At 48.1% G+C, this 20,152-nt stretch overlaps 1 protein-coding gene across 7 annotated transcripts in view; it reads right to left on the bottom strand.

The window, feature by feature from the left end:
• NTM (neurotrimin) overlaps positions 1 to 20,152 on the bottom strand; it is a 690,049-nt gene that overhangs the window by 126,265 nt on the left and 543,632 nt on the right. For all 7 annotated transcript variants that reach the window (XM_083162887.1, XM_083162888.1, XM_083162889.1 and 4 more), the window contains exon 3: positions 16,974 to 17,206. In XM_083162887.1, coding sequence (XP_083019013.1) covers positions 16,974 to 17,206 — 233 coding nt within the window. The remainder of the gene's footprint in view (positions 1 to 16,973; positions 17,207 to 20,152) is intronic.

Raw genomic sequence — 20,152 nt, 5'->3', positions numbered from 1 at the left:
CCCAAAAATACTTGATAAATCATCGTCAGAATAACAGAAAGATTAGAGATTTACTTGTACTCCGTGCCAACACGTCCTAGGCTGCCGACGACTCTCTATCTCTCTCTCTCTCTGACATTGGCCTATGAAAAATCTAGGAAAACAAACATGGCTAACTACAGGAAATGAAGTAAACGTGTGTAACAGTCACAGGTAATGTCTACCCCGACATAGCGGGTCACCTTCAGACATTGCTTCTATCAGGTATCTCGTACAGCCTGGTACCATCACTGGCACACAGCGCAATACAGCTGAGATAATCAATAGCAAACCATCTGCTCCTCAGCTTTATTGACGGGAGACGCAGGAGATGAAACAGAAACAGCTGGAGTAATTATAAAGGGTATAGGAGCGACATCCATGCAAAACCTCAGCCAAATTTATGCTGTATTCATTAACACAGAAAACCTTCATCGCTCTTCATGTTTTCAGGGAGTTCTGTAACTCCAACAATGTGGCACTAATATTGCGATTCTCAATGCAAAATCCTGCAATTATTGATGCTACGTGGGCAGATGTACGACTGTCATAGGGCTCAGTTCATGAATGAGGGGCTGCGTCACGCAGGGCCCCCCCCCCCCCCCAAAGCAGACTCGTAACACACATCTAAACCAGCACTGTGTAGGCAGAGGGTACGGATTAGCTCACAGACAATGTCCAGGTAGACAGACAAAAGTCAACATGCACTAGGTTGATAGTGACCAAAGTCTGATACAAGCAATACGTCCACACATGAAAAGGTCCAAATGAGTTTTCAGGGGGTTTTATGCATCAATGACGACACCTGGGCGTTCCCATATGCTAATGGGGCTGCCCAGCAGCCCCCGCCCTTCCCCCCCCGCCCTCCCCCCCCCCCGCTCGATGTGTAGGGTGGGCGCACCCGGCAAACCGAAAGTGGCACAATAATGTGGCTTTACTGGTGTGCTGTGTATGGGCAGCGTGTTAGAGAAATAATGCTATATAAATACGATTATTATTTATTACAATTACCCACTATGTATAGTTATGGTGTGCCCGCTCAGTGCTGTGCTATCCTGGAACGGTTCCGGATGATGCTGAAGTTGAAAGGCAATAGGTCGAACCCATATGATAGATATGCATTAGGTCACGTCAACAGGAACAAAATGTCGACATGTTAACAAGACAAGAATTCAGCATGAGTTGAAAGTTTGAAAAACTATAACTCCCGGCAGTAGGCAGCGGAGGATTTGCCCTGCGATGTGCCTGCAATATAAAGCAAAGTGCTTGCACATTACCGGCTGCCCCCTGGCTGCACAGCATAGCTGTGAAGCCAAGTGAAGTCAGGGCATGTTTTGGGTCATAGCGCGGGTATTTGTATTTCAGGTTCTCCCAGAGACACCATTGGGTGAGGATGAAGGAAATTATACCATATGTCGTACAGTAAATGTGGAGGAAGTGGCAGTATTATAGCCACGCTGTGTGTGTGTGTGTGTGTGTGTGTGGGGGGGGGGGGGGGTATTGCTAGGGATATAAGCCACTTATCTCTAGGCAGGAAGCGAACATGAGGACACAATACACTCAGCAAGGCCCAGCATCTCTCTGAGTCCTGTTCCCTATAATTACCTCGCTCACTATAACGGTGATACAGAACAAGAAGAGTAACCCGGGTTTGTCTATGGACAATGCTGCAGAGCTGGCACCCCCATGTGACTTTACCAGAACCCAGCGCCTGTATGCTACTGACCAGTTCTCACAATGCAGGAACACTACACAAAGCAATTCATCATTTCATGCCAATATCCAGCTTGTTCCCATGAAAACCACCTTGGCATGAAGTCCTTTCTAGGCCAATCCATTGTGCCTACAGGTGCACTGTTAAAACTTGAGGCTGGTGCCAGCTTCCCGCTACCGGCACAACATGCAGTGTTCTGATTGGAGTATTCTAATATATGTCCAATTATTTCTATAATAAAAAATTGCAATGGGAAAACCAATAGCGTATAAATTGCTTGGGTGGGTGGCTTCCAAATTTCAAGCCCCACCACCTCTTTGTCACTTGGGAGGAGGTACAGGATTTAGGGGATTTAAAACCCACCATCAATGCCACAGGTGGGGCACTGCAGGTTGGGGTTGTTTAGTAAATTACACAATCAGCTGTTTTTCTGGGAATGTCAGGGAAAATGCTGGTGTCCCCAGACATTTCGGGGAGGGTCTGTGACGTTAGTCGGTCTGAATGGCACAGTTGTGGAAGGGTCAGAGTTAAGGCCCCCATACACTATACGATTTTGGGACGATTTCATCCGATTTCGGCACTTTGGGCCGATAACCGGGTGAAATCGTCCCAAAATAGCAGATGTGTGACGTCTGATCCGATGTGCGGTCCCGTGTGCATCGGATCGGATCAGGGAGGTCGGACGGTCAGCACATAAGATCACGTCCGACCTCCAGACTGACCGGGTGAGCAGTGGGATCAGCAGCGCTCATAAGGGGGACGCCTGAGCGGGCAGCGGGTCCTGATGCTTTAAATAGCTGGTGGCGCCGGCTAGTGCTGACCTGGCCGGGCGGTGTGATCAGCAGCGCTGCAGGACGGGCAGATATTAGATTTTTAAAATACCTGTTTTTAAAAATCTAATACCCGCCACTGAACTGCCCGTCCCCGCTGCTGATGTCTGTGATCACACTGCCCGACCAGGTCAGCACTCGCCGCCGGCGTCGCCAGCTAGTTAAAGTGTCAGGACCCACTGCCCGCTCCGGCGTCCCCCTGATGAGGATCACCGCCCGCCCCCTGCTCCTCACCACCTGCTGCAGCTCCCTGTACATGTGATAAATCGCAAGCGATTTATCACATGTGAATTGGCTCATCAAGTGCCAAATTGTATGTGAGCCTCCCGGGGAGCTGCCGGGCAGCTCACAGGCGAATTGAGTTTAATGTATGGGGGCCTTTACACATGAACTGGGGAACTCATTAGATGGTGAGGGAGTTGCGTATGGAATTGTACATAGCAAGCGATCAGTGATGCATTTGCAGAATTGCTCGGGGCGGGACTCCACACTGTCTGGATGGCAACTACAGTATCTGATCACAGGACTCTGCAAATTGGCACAGCAGCAATCAGGTCTGAATCAGGCCCTATGCCAGGGAGAGAAAATTTAAGGGAAACCTTTTTGAACTTAGGACTGGAAAAAAATGACAGGTGATTGGTGGACAAATTCCATGGGGCGGAACCACGCATGCCACAGCAGCTTAAATGACTGCAGTATCAGCTTGTTGAGAGGAGGGGCCTGAACGGCACATCCTAAATACATGGAATGGGCGGTGCTACTCTGCTGAGACTTTTAGTGCCACAGGCAAAGAAAAAAATAAGCAGGAGCACTGCTTAACATTACTAATTAGAATTGTAATAATTTTTTTTTAAATACATTTTGCATTTAAATAGTTTTTTTTTTATGTATAATCTTGGCGAGGATCACCCAACACATCTTGATACAATTCTAATTAGTAATGTTTAAATAGTGCACCTGCATTCTTTCTGCATACAGATGGGTCTTGTCCCATCCTTGCTGGCGGGTCGCCAGAACGTCCGCGCTGGCGACCCGCCAGCAGCCACGCCAGCGAGGAGACTGAGACGCGCGTGCGTCTCACGCGCACGCGCGTCTCTGTCTCCGTCGCTAGCGCGAAGGAAACCCTGTCCGTCTCCGCCTCAGGGAGACGGACAGGGTTAGGGGGGGTTAGGGGGGGGTGCGGGCAGGCGGCGGGGACCCCGGGTTACCGCCGGCAAGCCGGCGGGGACCCGGGGGGAACGGATGGAAGCGCCGTCGGAAGGGGACGCACGCGCCTCTCGTGCGCGCGCGTCCCCTTCTCACCATCGCCATGGCGCTGGCGGGGGATGGCGGCTGGCGACGCCAGCGCCATCCCCTGCCAAGATGGGACAAGACCCATCTGTATTTGAGTCAGAACACTGTGGAGGGTATTCAATCCTGGACGTTCTAGTGGTGTGTACACACAGTGAGATCCCCTTGCTTTTCGACTTAAGATTCGAGTGCTATGCAATCTTTGCTATCTCTGTACTATTTGCATACAATTCATGCTATCTACATTCGATTTGCACTATATAGTCATTGCTGCCCTGTCTATCTGGGTTTCGATTAGTGCTGCCACGGTAGCGCGCATCGGAAGGTAAAAAACCTGTGCGATCTGCATGTGATCCTGAAGCGATTTTGACTATATAGTCACAATCTCATGCTGATTGTACCCATGTGTACACAGCATAACAGTAAGAATCCTGCCTTATTTTCGCCTGGCTCGACAGGCAGATATCAATGTTCTACCTGTCGAGTGTCAAAAAGGGGGTGTGTTGGTGAAAACGGTCGTGGATTGCTGAGATCCAGCTGTGAATTAGACAATTAACAGGCGTTTTCCACAAAACTGATCCGACTGGTTTTAAAGTCTGATCTGTTTTGTCGAGTTCCACCTTCAACGCTGTTGGAAGTGAAAACATTGAATAGGCCTGTCTGAAATAGCAGCAGGGATTGAATCCCCCCGTGTATCTGTATGTAGTGTGGTAGGACGGGGAGGGTTTACACTATAAACTGCTGCAATGCAGGGTAACACTAAACTGCTTATTCTACCTTTTTTGGAGGCTGTTCTGTTCCTTGTTCTACCAGTATTGCGGGCCTAGTCCTCAGTTGTCCGGTACTGAAACGGTTACTAGATTGCCGAGTGCTGGTATCTCACGTTAACAGATTTCATTAGTAGTAATAAAATAAGACTTTAATCACAAATGCCTCATTCTAAATTTCATGAATGGCCATTAACGATCGATAATGACAATTAGACTTTAGCTAATATGCCGCTATTAGGGGAAACAGCAGATGCGCGAATGGGTCAGAGAGGACTTCATACACCCAGACAATAGCCGAAACATGGAGAGTTACTGAAGAGATGATGAATTAATCATTAGGCTGCTTGGAACTTACAACAAGAGAAGCTGCTAATTGTATCTGAGAGACATAAAACAAGACGGTCTCTCCTCAAGTGTGTCAGGAGTGCTACTTTCCTGTACTTTCACAATGGAAACAGGTCCCATTTATAGGAGAGTTTGTATCTTGTTCTTACAGGGCTGCAACTGTGCAAACAATAGTCTTTCGTGATTAGATAGATAGATAATTGTATTCATTATATATTCCACAAGTGATCAAAAGACCTCTGGAGATATATGGATAGCTTCCTGATGTTTGTAGGTGCAGGATCTTGGGTGTGAATGGACCTCTCCGTCACGCCCCATAAATGCTTGATTTGGATCATAAAAGGCAAACTGGGTGTCCACACCACTCATTGGAACTCTCCAGAATTATCTTGAAAACAATTATGGACAACTTGGGACCGATGAAACGGTGCATCAGACTGCTGGACTATACCATCAGTTTGTGGGAGTACATGAAGGTCATGGAGGTCTGCAATTGTTCATTAACCAAGATAGTGGTAACTGGTCAATGACCTGCTCAGGTGAACCAGCAACCCAATCCAAATAACACATCACCCCATAATGACCACCAGCCTGGACGGTACCATGTTGACACCTGGGGTCTATAGATAACAAAGCCAAACAACTGGAACCATGATTCAGTGGACTACGCCACATGTTGCCAGTCCTGCAGGGTCCAATTAGTGACATCACAGGCAATTGTGAAGCACTGTCTCCAGTGTTGCAGTGTTAACAGGCGCACTCTGGTGAGTATTCTGCTCCCAAATCAGATAGAGTCTGAAGAATGCTGCATTGACCTGCTAGAAACATGCCTGGTACCTCCTCTGCATTGAACTTGGATGTGATCTGAGCCAGTTACCCAGGACAATACTGCCCAGATACTGCTGATGACAGTCCTTATTCACCTGTGGTCGACCACTGCTCTGTCCAAGACTGGTTGAAATGCATTCCATGAGGTATTGCCGTTGTACATGTGATAACATAAATTGAGGAAAGTCCGCACAAATTCGGAAATGGAATGTTACAGATTACAACTGATGCAGGTCTGGGAATTTCCAAGACATCAAAATACGGTGGCATCATCTACCATAATGTTTACATGTTGCCCCATGACTTCTGGCATTAAAATCTTTAGCAATACTCAATGGTATGTAGTAGTAGTAGTAGGTTTATTTATAAGTGTCCGCAGCGCCGTACATAGCAAACAAAAAACAAATTACAAGGCAACATACAGGGTGTGTTGATAAAATACAGCATAAATAGGGGTATAGCTGGTAGAACTAAAATCAGCATCAGTTCTGAAGTAGGTGTCGAAATTGTCGAGGAGACTGAAGATGAAGTAGAGGAAGGGAAGAACAGGACAGGAGCACTGGTGAGGTAAAGATGTAGGGTGAGTACGTGAGGAAGGAGGGCCCTACTCATAAGAGTTAACAGACTAAAAGGAGGTGGGTGGACGAACGAAAAACAATAGGATAAGTAGGAACGGATGGAGGTGTAGGGTAGGCAGGATAGGAGGAGCAAAAGAGGTTAGGAGGAGAAGGGATAGGCCAGTCGGAAGAAGTGGGTTTTGAGGGGAGCTTAAAGGAGGTAAGGGAATCAGAAAGCCTGATGGGTGGCGGGAGGTTGTTCCAGTGCAGGGGGGCAGCGCGAGAGAAGTCTTGGACACGGGAGTGGGAGGAGGTGATTAGGTGAGAGGTCAGTAAGTATATCTCACAGTGACAGTGGTGATGCTGACCAATGTCCCAGCAAGATACATCCACATCACATTAAAGACTCTTCCTTAGACCGTACACTACGCATGCACAAAAGGACGGTGACAGGAGCTGCGGGAGAGGGATCATACTGTAAGATTCTTCTCCTATGAGACACAGCTTGTGAGGATGGCATAGACCAGGGATCGCCAACCCGTCGCTCGCGAGCGACGGGTAGCTCGCCTGGTGGTAAGTGGTAGCTCGCCTGACCTCTTGGCGGCAGGAGGTCAATGACACAAGAAAGCGTCCTCCTGCAGCCTGCTGCTCTCCCCTTCCGACGTACAACGGTTGTTGATTGGCGGCAGGAGGTCGCCGCCGCAAGAAAGTGACCTCCTGCTGCTCTCCCCTTCCAACGTGCAGCGGTTGTTGCTTGGCGGCAGGAGGTCACCGCCGCGCCGCAAGAAAGTGACCTCCTGCTGCTCTCCCCTTCCGACGTGCAGCGGTTGTTGCTTGGCGGCAGGAGGTCACCGCTGCAAGATCACTGGCCGCGGCGCACCTTCTGCTACAGGACACATGCTGGTCCTGCACCCCGATGTCGGCGCTGCTTCACTGGACCGCGGGGCAGCTCCCAGGGCCTCCTTCACTACCTCCTCTCCCCGGCAGCAGCAGGAACAACAATGGTGAGTTGTTCTGCTGCTCAGAAATTCATTGGGGCAAATGTGTTTCTGGCACTGGGGGCATATATGTATTGCTGGGATTGTCGCACTATTGGGGGCATACCTGGCACTTTTGTGTGCATATGTGCATATTGTGTATCTGCCACTGTACTTGGGGGCATAACTGGCACTGTATTGGGGGCATATGTGTATCTGCCACTATTTGGAACATACCTGGCACTATTGGGGGCATACCTGGCACTATTGGGGGCATGTGTATCTGCCACTATTGGGGGCATACCTGGCACTATATTGGGGGCATATGTGTATCTGCCACTATTGGGGGCATACCTGTACCTGGCACTATTGGGGGCATACCTATATCTGCCACTATTGGGGGCATTACTGGCACTGTATTGGGGGCATATGTGTATCTGCCACTATTGGGAACACACCTGGCACTATTGGGGGCATACCTGGCACTATTGGGGGCATGTGTATCTGCCACTATTGGGGGCATACCTGGCACTATATTGGGGGCATATGTGTATCTGCCACTATTGGGGGCATACCTGTACCTGGCACTATTGGGGGCATACCTGTACCTGGCACTATTGGGGGCATACCTGCACTATTGTGGCATACCTGGCACTATATTGGAGGCATATATGTGTATCACACCCCCACTTTCATTGGCCGCACGGCATGTGGCTACACCTATTTTTTGGTGCGTGCCTATGGCACGCACACACAGTACCGCCAGAGTATTTATTTACAATGGCACCAAAATTAGGCAGCCATTGTTTATCTGGCACTACTGGGGGGCATTGTGTTTATGGCATTAGTGCGGGTATTGGTGACATTGTGTAACTGCCACTGCTGGTGGCATGTGTATATATGGCACAGCATCTGTTCAGAGAGGCTGGGGGCATGGCCTTCGGCACGTGTATATGTCCCCTTTCCTCTGCCTCCAGCGTTGGGAGGTATGTATTCGGCATATTGGACATTGCAGTGTGTGACATAATGTGTCAGGGGCATTGTGGTATGTGGCATAATGTGTCAGGGGCATTACAGTGTGTGGCATAATGTGTAAAGGGCATTATTTGGTCATTAGGCAGATTTCTTTCTTTTTTTTATTTTAGTAGCTCTTCGGGTGGCTTATTTTGCCGCGAGTAGCTCACGCCCCAAAAAAGGTTGGAGACCACTGGCATAGACCAATGCTAAGAGTTTGGTACATCGGCGTCAGGTCATAGTTCCTGTTGATAAAAATCGGGACTGTGATCTATAATAGTCAAAAATATTTGCAGGTGATGACTGTGACATCTCCTGCATTACAATGTTAGTACATAGCTACAATTTACAGTTATGAAAAAAAACAATCTTTCTTTGTAACTTTATGGGAAAAAAAATGTTTCATAACGTCCCCTAAGTGACCTCCACTCTCTGTATATAAGATGGACGACACAAGAAGTGTGAAGACTCATGTCAACGTTTTTTTCTGTCCTTTTGCTTATGTTGACCTGGAGCCTGTTAACATTTTGATGTTGCCCCTTTGAGTCAAACATGCTTTAATGATCCCCATATACTGGCTGACAGCAATGGTAACTACATGATCTGTTCTTCTAACTCTCTGCGCCAAAAACCGAGAAAACGCACACACACCCCAGATAAAGGCAAGTCAGGGAGCCTGCGGCTTATAATTCCACGGATAGGACACACGTTAAGAAATGAGCACAGGTTAGATGTATGTGCTATGTGTTTGCTACAGAGGCATATATGAGAGGGGTAGAAGTTGTTCCAAACATCTGGGTTCTCAGCTGTTCTCGAGTCTTCAGCCGGAGGCTCTGGTTCTTCATCAGTGCCCTCCGTTATACAACAGCCTGGCAACCTTGTGAATGCCGGCAATCATTGGCAGTACTAGATGGTACAGCCTGCACTGAACAGCGCCGATCTGCGCAAAGAATAACCGCAGCATCCTGGGGCGCCAAGGAGGAGGGTTCTAGAGCCCCGCTTGGTTTCAAGAAAGAAGTGAATAAAGGACAAGAGGGCGAAGAGGGAGGAAGATAAAGGAAGGGAGAGTACAGAGACGAGGATGAAAGCCGAGCAGCAGCCCATGGCTGCCCGCAGAGAGACTGCTCTTTCTGACAAGCTCTTTAAAAGGGAAGGCTTGCAGAATAGCGCCACACGTTTGGTAGACCTGGCCCTGGCACCGGGAAGCATCTCCCTCCCTGCTCATCCTTTGTCTGTGTAACTAATGAGAAAGAAACAGATATACAATAGTGGGACAGATCACCAATTGAAATTAGAAGTATCGCACAAAGGAAGCACGGCCATCTGTAGGCGGGGAGCGCAGGAGGGAAGGGGTTAAAGGCCCGATGCTCTGCAGAGCTGGAAGCGCAAGATGGTGGCTACTTAAACAAAGCTTTGCAATTATTTTTATAGGCCAGTTAATTGCTCTGCTGGCATGTTCAGCACAATGAATGTTATTTATGAACACGGTCTGTTTAGATGAGGATTAGGCCCAGGAAATCGGGCTCGGACTCGTTTGTTATTTTCCACAGGAGTCGTTTTATTCCACAGTAAAAATTTAAATGCGGCTTCAACATTTATAAACGGATTTCAGATGGGCAGAGAGACCAATGCGGGGTGGCAGTAAGGTGGCATGCCAGTCATAGCGTATAGAACTCCTCCAGCATTCTTTGGGTTGGAACGGAGCAGACTTGATCGCTGATCTGTGAATGTGCAGAGGACTGCAATACAAAGCCGCCGCCCAGTCTGAAAGAGAATACGCCCCTCATCAGAGAATTACGAATGTATTGCTAACCGCTATCTTTGCAAATCATGTCACAATCCAGGAACCATCAAATGATTTTTCCAGTCCGACCCTTCCACAACTCCGCAACCAAGACTGGAAGTGGTCATCACTGATGTGACCCTCCTAAAAAACTGCCTGGCCACGCCTGCTTCTTCTCCACCACTCCCAGAAAACGTCAGGTTTCCACCCAGAAGCGCCGGGCTCCTGTCAATCAAATTGTGAGTACTGCGATCAATGCGTCCATGCAGTGGATGCGCACGTGCAATAGATCGATGATTGGCCGGCTAAATCAGACCCGCAGCACTAAGATATGCAGTCACTACTGTATGTCATTATGTCAATAAAGTCATGATGATCATAGGGTAAACCAGGCTTTCCCAACCACGGGCCTCAAGGCACACCACTGTGCCCGCAGCCTGGTGAGCGCAGCGAGCAAAGGGGCTTTGTTGCAGCCTCCTTGCTGTCTGAGTCCAGGCAGTAGGGATTCCGACTGCTGGTGTGCTATACCATCCCAGCACAAGTAGGGTTATCCTTAAAACCAGGACTGTTAGGGAGCAATTGGCTTATTCAGGCCTGATCGCTGGGCTGCTAATTTGTACAGCCCTGCAATCAGGTGTACGCCGCCCAGTCTGAGAGAAATCCCGACCGGTGTAGGCCTGCGAAAATATCACAAACAGGCTGATTGGGGGTGGAGTTGACATCACATGACTTCCCCTCATACATCTGGCCACGCCGCTCACCATAGAATGACTTCCCAGTGTGCGCAGTCTGTGCATAGCCCAGGACTTACTCAGAGGCTGCGATAGAAACAGGCTATTCGGGGGCGGAGCTGACATCACATGACTTCCCCTCACACACCTGGGCATGTCGCCCACCATATAATGATTTTGCAGTGTATGCGTAGCCCAGGACTTACTCAGTGGCTTCGATAGAAAAAGGCTGATCGGGGGCGGAGCTGACATCACATGACTTCCCCTCACACACATGGGCACGCCGCTCACCATATGATGATTTCCCAGTGTGTGCAGTCTGTGCGTAGCCCGGGAATTACTCAGCGGCTGCGATAGAAATAAACAGGCTGATTGCCGCCGGAGTGAGCATCACATACCCTCTTGAAAATGCTTGGGCCTGTCTGCATTTTCCCTGACACTTCCAAAAAAGGGGTGCTTACCATTCCCCAGATGCTGGCTTCTTGTCAATCAACTTTGTATGGCCAGCGATTAAAAAGGACACATCGATCATCAATTTTATGGCTGTGGACAAATGTTCATAGTAGACATTGCGCAACACTCATATAATTATACTTACCTGTCCGGAGTCCTGCACTCGCCAGGACGGCACACGGAAATCATCAAGAAAATGGCCGCCAAGCCTGTGCAGTCGAGAAGCTAGAGTCAGCACTGCCAGGGAGGAAGGGGTCTGCACAGACCCTGCACACGGGCCCTCTCTTCTCTTAACCCACACTTGGACAGCAATCCTGTGCGTAGGTGCAATGGGAGAACCTGCAGGTTACTTGGTCGCTGCCACACATCTGCTTATAGACTGTGTAGGAATTTTCCTTTTCTTTACAATATTAGCTCAATTTGCAGAGGAAAATCAAAGATTAGAGCTGTATAGAGCTGAGAATGGCAGCGCTACGGGACGTGTAAGAATTCCACAGGAATGTCTCCTTATCTACGTGGGACACACCGCAGCCAAGATCAATACCACTCTTCTGTCTCCCCCAAATAGCCAGCATGCCCCCTCCTCATTTCCAGTCTGCCTTTCACCTACGCTGCTCAGATGCAAAGCTGCTATGACCAGGTAATTAAGCCACAAACAATGGCCGGGGAATGGGAGATTAACGCTGCTCAGGATGGAGAGGGATTTATTTGCAGCTCACAAAGACAGGGCTGATTGTATAAGGCAGGCGTTAACCAGCAGTGCACATATGGGGGGGCTGCGAACTGATAAACAGGTACTGCAGGTGGTTACTCCATGCGATACTCTGCCAGATAAACTAGTGGTGACCATGCAGGGGCAGATCTGGACTATCTTGTGGGGGTTTAAAAATTAACCCTCACTCACAGTAGAGCAGCCACTGCCCGGGGGTAACAGAGCGCCCAGGTTCATCAGCAGCTCAGCACTCAATAAATGTAGCAGACAGTATAATCAATGTAAGATCTTTGAACCTGGCAAAGCTGCCGTACAGGTGATACGAAGAGCATGGAATAGTGATCAAAGCTGCACAATGCTAGTGAAGGGGGGGGTTTGTGCTCTGACTCTTCCCCCCCCCCCCCCCCCCCCCCCCCCCCCCCCCCCCCAATATCTGTCCACGGTACCAGACATGGTCATTTCATAGAGGGATATCTGCAAAAGTGACTAAAGCTGGGTACATATATATACAATTGTCGGGCCGTTCTTTCGTTCTGGGTCGGACAGCCGTTCAATTGTATATGTGTGTACGCTGTCCCGTACGAGTGATAAACGGCAAATAACTGTCTTGCCCGTCCATACTCGGTCGGTCGACGGTTCTTTGCTGTTTAATTTTCATCCGACAGGACGGCCTCATATCGGTACAAAAGTGCAGTGTGTACGCACGTTCGACCAATATGCTGCGACTATACGGGGGACCCCTGGTCATTTTGTCCCCCGTATTTTGGGAACCAGCCCCGGACCTGGAGCCTGGGGCTGGTTTTAAAAAATTAGCAAAGCCCTATTTGTCAGGTTTCCTGATTTTTATTAATACCAGCCCCGGCTCTTTCAGCCTGGTGCTAGTTACGGCTGTGGGGGGGACCCCACGCCGTTTTTTTTTTTAATAGGTAAAAGGGTGACAGCTATAATTATGCCCTAACCCAGCCCATTATGATAATTTTGGTCACATGTGACGTGTCAATAGCCCAAATCGAGACAGTGCGTACGGTGGTACAATCTTTTTCTGGCGACTGTTTGGACGGGAGTACATCAGACGTCGCAAGTAAAATTGTACAGGTGTGTACGCGCGTGTCGGCTGTTGTTTGTGAACGGTCCGACGGGAGTACGGTCGGCCGAACGGTTGCCAGAAATAGGGATTGTATAGATGTGTACCCAGCTTTACACCTTGTATTGCGCAAAGCCACTGACTGGGCATACAGTCGTATTGTCGACAGCATTTAGGTCGACAGTCGTTAGGTCGACACCGTTATGTCTCGACAGGTAGGAAGGTCGACTTGGTTCTAGGTCGGCATGGGACATAGTCGACATGTGTTTAGGTCGTTAGGTCGACATGGGTTTTTCACAGTTTTTTTGAGCCGACATGTGCCGACAGGCGGTATTTCATGCCCTACCTTCCACTAGGGCGTGGTGGGAGAATAAAATAGTGTGCCAAGCGCAGCGAGGTACCGTGCCCGAAGCATAGTGAGCGATTCGAGGGGCTGGGGTTGACTTCCAACTGTGTCCATGTCAACTGTGTCGACATTCAGGTAAAAAACCTGTGAAAAAACCATGTCGACCTAACGACCTGTCGACCTAACTCATGTCGACCTAAACCCATGTCGACCTAGACACCTGTCGACCTTGACACATGTCGACCGAGAACCCTGTCGACCTTGACCCATATCGACCTAGAACCCTGTCGATCTTCCCATGTGCACTGTGTGACAAGGTCATTTCTGTCGGAATACTGTATCTGTACCAATCACAGACTTCCAGGGTGATCTCATAAACCTTAGATAGCTAACATTTGGTGATTCCATTCAGTGGTCCAAAGGCCTCATTACTACAGTACATGGGTCCTCATACAGACATACATCCAGCTTCAACACACCACACAAAACAAGATGCATGGCATGAGAGGCTAGGTCCCGTACAGCTCTGCTGGCACCAGGCGCCTTATTGCATTGGGGGCTGCAGATTTTGACCCTAGGTAATATCTGCCTCTGGTGACAAGTAGTGTGTGCATGTGTCTACAGTCCAGCTGTCTCCCCAAGTTCTGTACATGTAGAAACATTGCAGAATTTTGTAGAAGGTTAAAAAAATTAGGTACAATCTAAATAGGGTACTTATGTATTATCTGGGCTGCCGATTTTTTGATTGTATGCCTTAACTTAAGGCATACAATCAGATGCGATGCGATATCCCATACGACCATATCGCATGCGATGCGATGACACGATTTTTCCATAGGATTCAATGTTAAAATGGACTGAGTCCATTTTAACATGGAATTCAATGGGAAAAAGGGGTCCTTTTCATACCCCTACTATCCAAGTGGGCATGGAGTTGGATATAAACCTGTGGCGAGCGTAGCGAGCCACCGAGCCCGAAGCGTGGCGAGGGGACGGTATTCTGTGTCCGCTCGCCACGCTCGCCACAGGTTTATATCCAACTCCATGCCCACTTGGATAGTAGGGGTATGAAAAGGACCCCTTTTCCCATTGAATTCCATGTTAAAATGGACTCAGTCCATTTTAACATTGAATCCTATGGAAAAATCGGGTCCATCGCATCGCATCGCATGCGATATGGTCGGATGCGATGCGATGCGATGGACCCGATTTCAAAATCGGCAGCCCAGTTAGTACATAAGTACCCTAAATAGTTATGATTTATGGCCGACCATGTGGCCAGCTGTATGGCTGGTGATCATCGGGCTGCCATTATAACGGGCCTATTCGTATGTGCGGGACTGGAGCGGCAGCTGCAGGTGCCAATGTTTTTTTTTTATCATTTTTTGGATGACAACTGGCATTGAGACCGCAGATAGTGGCTGCAAATAGCAAACTACATGACAGATTTATTTACTGCATGTCGTTTGTCTGAGAGAATGTCCTGGAAGCAGCTTCCATTGCAGGAGACACATTACAGCCAGGATTACATTGCAGGATGACACAGCTGTTGAGCCAGATCCTGTGTTAGCCAGTTCCAGTATCTTAGTAGGTGGCACTAGAACCATGTACCACCTGCCTGTACTTGCCCCAGGAACCGGGATTTAGCCAGCCCCCGGCTGCTGTGTTTCTCTGCATTGGCAGGTGTCGTCCTGAACCGTAAGATACAACAATGGGCGGTATTCAATGAGCCTGATTCGCCATGTTTTTATGGCGAATTTGTGCTGTTTGGCGAATTTTTGACTAAAACGGTGAATCACCCTATTCAATGACCACATGGCGAATACATTTGAAGGCTTTTTTCGCCATGATTCACCGAGTAGCAATCGCTATCTTTTTATGGTGAAGTGGAATGTGAACTTTTAAAATAAAGTGTTTTGTTTTTTACATTTGGTGTAAAAAAATCAGGAATTTTATTCTGAGGAGGGGCATGCTACTTTTATTCATGTGCTGTAAGCACATGAATATATATTTAAATAAAAAATATATATATTTTTTTTTTACACAGCAGCCAGCAGTGGGCGCCGGAGCCGAGCAGCTCATTACATATTCATATATTCACTGCACCCGATCGTTACGATCGGGTGTAGTGAATATACGGTCCCCTGCTGGCACCCCCGGGGGGGCAGCCTGTGCTGCCTGGCACCCGAGGAGCCCACCTCCCCCCCACATACGTTCTGGGGCAGGCAGAGAGACTTCCATCTCTCTGCCTGCCACCGTCCTCAGGCTCCCTGCGGCATTTGCCGCAGGAGCTCATATTCGCCAGTCAGGGGCAGCGAGCCCCTGACACGTTGAATACCGGAGCCTGCGAGGCTCCGGAACGTGGCGAATGTGCAGCGAATCCGAAAAAGGATTCGCTGCACCTCGCAGGTATTCTCATTGAATACCGCCCAATATATCTATCGCCTGTTGTTGATTGTTGGGTGCACAGTGGAAACTTCCATACAGACAGCGGAGATGTCAGACAGGGGTAACTGCATTGATCCAAGTAAAGCAGTAATATGGAAGGTGATAATGCATTAGCCAATCAGCTGTTTGAAAATGACAGTTAAGAGCTAATTGGCTGGTGCATTATCACCGTCCGGTTTATCAGTTTAATTAATCGGTCTTATTTACTGAGTGTGGATCATTAGGTCGACCACAGGAAGGTCGACATACATTAGGTTGACCAATGGTCGACAGGCCATGGTCATTAGGTCGAGGTGGGGTTTTCACTTTTTTTACCTTAATGTCAACACAGTCGACATGGACAACACCATGCAAACTTTTGGCATGATGCCTTGCTATGCTCAGCACAATATTCTATTCTCCTTCCACACCCTAGTGGATGGTGGGGCATGAAATAACGCCTGTCGGCACATGTCGGCTCCATAAAATGTGAATACCTCGTGTCGACCTTTTGACTGCCCACCTTCCCAATTTCGACCTAATAACCCAGTCGACCTAAAGCCATGTCAACATTTTGAAGGTGTCGACCTTCAGTGGTTGACCTTTTGTACGTCAACTTAGTGACCGTGTACCCTGGAATCCTGCAGTGAACTGCAAACAACCATGGTTCTTATTAGGGTAGAGCGGAGTTTGTCAACGCACACAGCGCTACAAGGTAGGGGAGCTATTGGCAACACATGTCAAATATCCGCATTAATTACTTTCACTTACATATTCCATCCTCTTTGAGGCAAGGCATGATTGGTTTTAGAAAGTATAAGTAGCTTTATATAGTTATATAATCTGATAGTATTTATGCTGGATCATATATCTCAATGAATAGGGTGTTTGACTGGAAGGAAACAGGCTATGGGTAGGAATCCTGTATACATAGTGACCCTTACTGGCCTCATATTTTTTTCTGAGCTGATCAACAGTATATAAACCTCCTTCTCTAAATGGATGGTAGTGATGTATGTCACTTTCTATGGGAACAATAGAACAGCATGGGCATAACATAATGTAACCAAACACAACCTGGAAAACTGGCTTACCTTGTACAATGAGGTGTACACGGGAGGTTTTTGGGTGATGGTCTGTCTGCACGGAGCAGGTGTAGGGTCCCTCGTCATATATGTCCACATTCTGGATCTCAATACTGTACTGGCTCTTGGTGTTGGCCACAAGGATCACCCGATTGTCTATAGACCACTTGTCGTTGCCAGTGTATAAAATGGTGCTGCGGTTCAGCCAGGCCACCCTTGTGACTCTGTTATCCACCATGCATCTGCAGGAAAAACAGAGGGACCATCAATGACAGTGGAAGAGAGACACACTAGAGGTCATGGATGATAAAACTCTGTGTTCCTGTTACCACCAGCTCTAGTCCGAATACAACTTAACACAATGTCCTCCAGCAACACAAATTCTCAAATGCTTACAGATGAGCAACTGCACAACAGTCGCACAGTTCAGACTCTGCAAGGAATGGCCGCAGCTGCCTGGTTACACCCGACAGTAACATTACATTGTGTAAGTGCACCCTGATGCCACCATCGTGGTTAACAAATCCTTGTGTCATTTAGGAACAACATTCATTAAAGATTCAGCATTAGAGATTTTCAGAGGCAAAATAAATAACCAAATAATATCGCTACCCTACCCACCAGAATAGCGGGAACCCTTCTCTGGAAAACTACTTGTACCTGCAGTGATCCCAGAAACAAGAGATATTTATTTATGGGCCCTAATCCATTCAATTTGGGTGGGGTGTGTTGAAACTGAAATATAAATTGCAGTGTAAAAATAATGTAGCCAGTATTTACCCTTCACAGAAACAAAATAACTCACACAAATCTAACTCCCTGTATACATGTTACATCTGCCCCACCTGCAGTGCACATGATTTTGCCCATTTTGAGAACAAATTAGAACTGCGATCAGATCTGAATAAGGGCCATAGTCAGGTAACTCTATTCCTTTGTAGAGCAGGCCCTAAACTTTTCTTATTTGTGGTTGTCACCATTACACTGTCCCAGGACGGCCAGGAGACTCCTGAATTCAGGGTCAGCATCCCTGGATGAGCAGAGCAACCCTCCGACAACCTACCTAATTTCCCACTGAAATGAGTGGGGCAGTGTTAAGATAGCACTAATCCTAGCACCACGCTTCCAAAACTTAATGTTTTATGCTCTTACTGCGCATCATTAGGTGATACCATTCCGTTGGACTACGTTATATGTTCCACTCTCTGATACTTTAAAAAAATTGGATTTTAATACCTGCTGGTAAATTCTTTTCATGAAGTTCATATGGTATACTGGGTTCTCAATACATTGGGGAAGAATAGGTCCTCCGCAGGAGACAGCACATAGAACTCTTTACAGTGGGTGTACAGGCTCCTCCCCTCTACTTCCTTCTCCACATCCTCAGTTAAGGAAAAACTGTGCCCGAGGAGAATGAACGTATGTGAGGTAAGGATATAAGTATATGTGAGTGCGGTGAGATTAATACCAGCACACCCTTAAACATTTAAAACTGGTTAATAAAACAGTTAACAACTTGTAGAACACTACAAGCAGGTGACAACCTAGGCAACAAGCCAAAGTAGGTCACACCTTGAAGTGACAACCAGATGCAGTAGAACTCCGCAGGTTCCCAGTCTACTATATGAACTTCATGAAAAGGATTTACCGGTAGGTATTAAAATAATATTTTCACTATCATTCATATGGTATACTGGGTTCTCAACACATTGGGGATGTCCCAAATCTTCCAGAAGGGGGGGGGGGGGGGTACGGGGGGTACATGTGTAGACTGCTGCAGCACTGCTTGCCCAAACTGGGTATCCTCTATGGCCAGGGCATCAAATTTGTAAAACTTTACAAAAGTGTGTTGAGCCGACCAAGTAGCAGCTCTGCATAATTGCCCCAAGCAACCGCCCAGGATGCGCCCACCGCTCTCGTGGAATGAGCCTTCACAGAGGGTGAAACCAGTAAGTCAGCCGGTCCATAAGCCGGACGAATGGAGGCACAAATCAATAGAATGTTTTGAGGCCGGGAAACCCTTTTTCTGGGCATCATAAAGTACAAAAAGACAATTAGTCTTGCGTAGCCTGGCCGTTCCACCTACATAGGCCTTAAGCACTCGAACCACATCCAGGGATTCCGGAATCCCAGAGTGACCCACACTAGATGGAAAGCCGAAACATCCTTTGGCAAGAACTGCTGTTTTGTTCTCAGTTGTGCCCTATCAGCGTGAAACACCAGATAAGGACTCCTGCAAGATAAAGCCCCTAACTCTGACACGTGTCTAGCCGACGCCAGAGCCAGAAGCACCACAGTCTTCCATGTGAGGTACTTCAAATCAGTTGACGCCTGTGGTTCAAACCAAGGAACTGTAAGACCACATCAAGGTCTCAGGGAGCCGTAGGTGGCACAAAGGGGGGTTGAATCCTCAAAACCCCCTGCAGAAAATTATGTACTTTCGGAATATTAGCCAATTTCCTTTGAAAGAAAATGGAAAGAGCCGAAATCTATACCTTTAAAAGGAACCTAGGCGTAGGCCCAGGTCCAAGCCTGACTGCAGAAATCGTAGAAAACGATCCAGTTTAAAATTCACAGGTGGAAACAAATTAGTTTCACACCAGGCTACATACTTTCTTTAGATCGTATGGTTTCCTAACCTGGGTTATGGTGGAAATGACAGAAGCATGAAGGCCTTTTCTGGCTAAAATCTGCCTCTCAACCTCCCGGCCGTCAAACAAAGCCACCCTAAGTCCTGGTAAACGAAGGGCCCCTGAGTGAGCAAGTCGACTACTAGAGGTAGATGCCACGGGGTCCCCACAACCATGGCCTGAAGATCTGCGTACCATGCCCTTCAAGGCCAGTCCAGGGCCACCAGAACTGCATCCACTCCTTGGCTTCTAATTCTTTTTAGCACGCAACTTATCAAGGGAATGGGAGGAAACAGGTAAACCAGGTTGAACGACCAAATTGTCATTAGTGCATCGACTGCCACTGCCTGAGGGTCCCTGGACCTGGAGCAATACTTGTCCACCTTTTTGTTGATCCTGGATGCCATCAGGTCGATCTGGGGACAAACACCTGGGGACTGAGACTCCCCTCTCCTGGGTGCAACTCGTGACGACTGAGAAAGTCCACCTCCCAGCTGTCCATACCCGGAATGAATATGGCCAGCAAGGCCATGGTGTGAGCCTCTTCCCAAACCAAGA

Source organism: Crinia signifera, chromosome 19 (genome assembly GCF_055691185.1).
Source record: "Crinia signifera chromosome 19, ASM5569118v1, whole genome shotgun sequence".
Classification (NCBI taxonomy): Eukaryota; Metazoa; Chordata; class Amphibia; order Anura; family Myobatrachidae; genus Crinia; species Crinia signifera.
The sequence above is the reverse complement of the archived record's forward strand: the minus strand, read 5'-3'. Positions and strand labels throughout refer to the sequence as shown.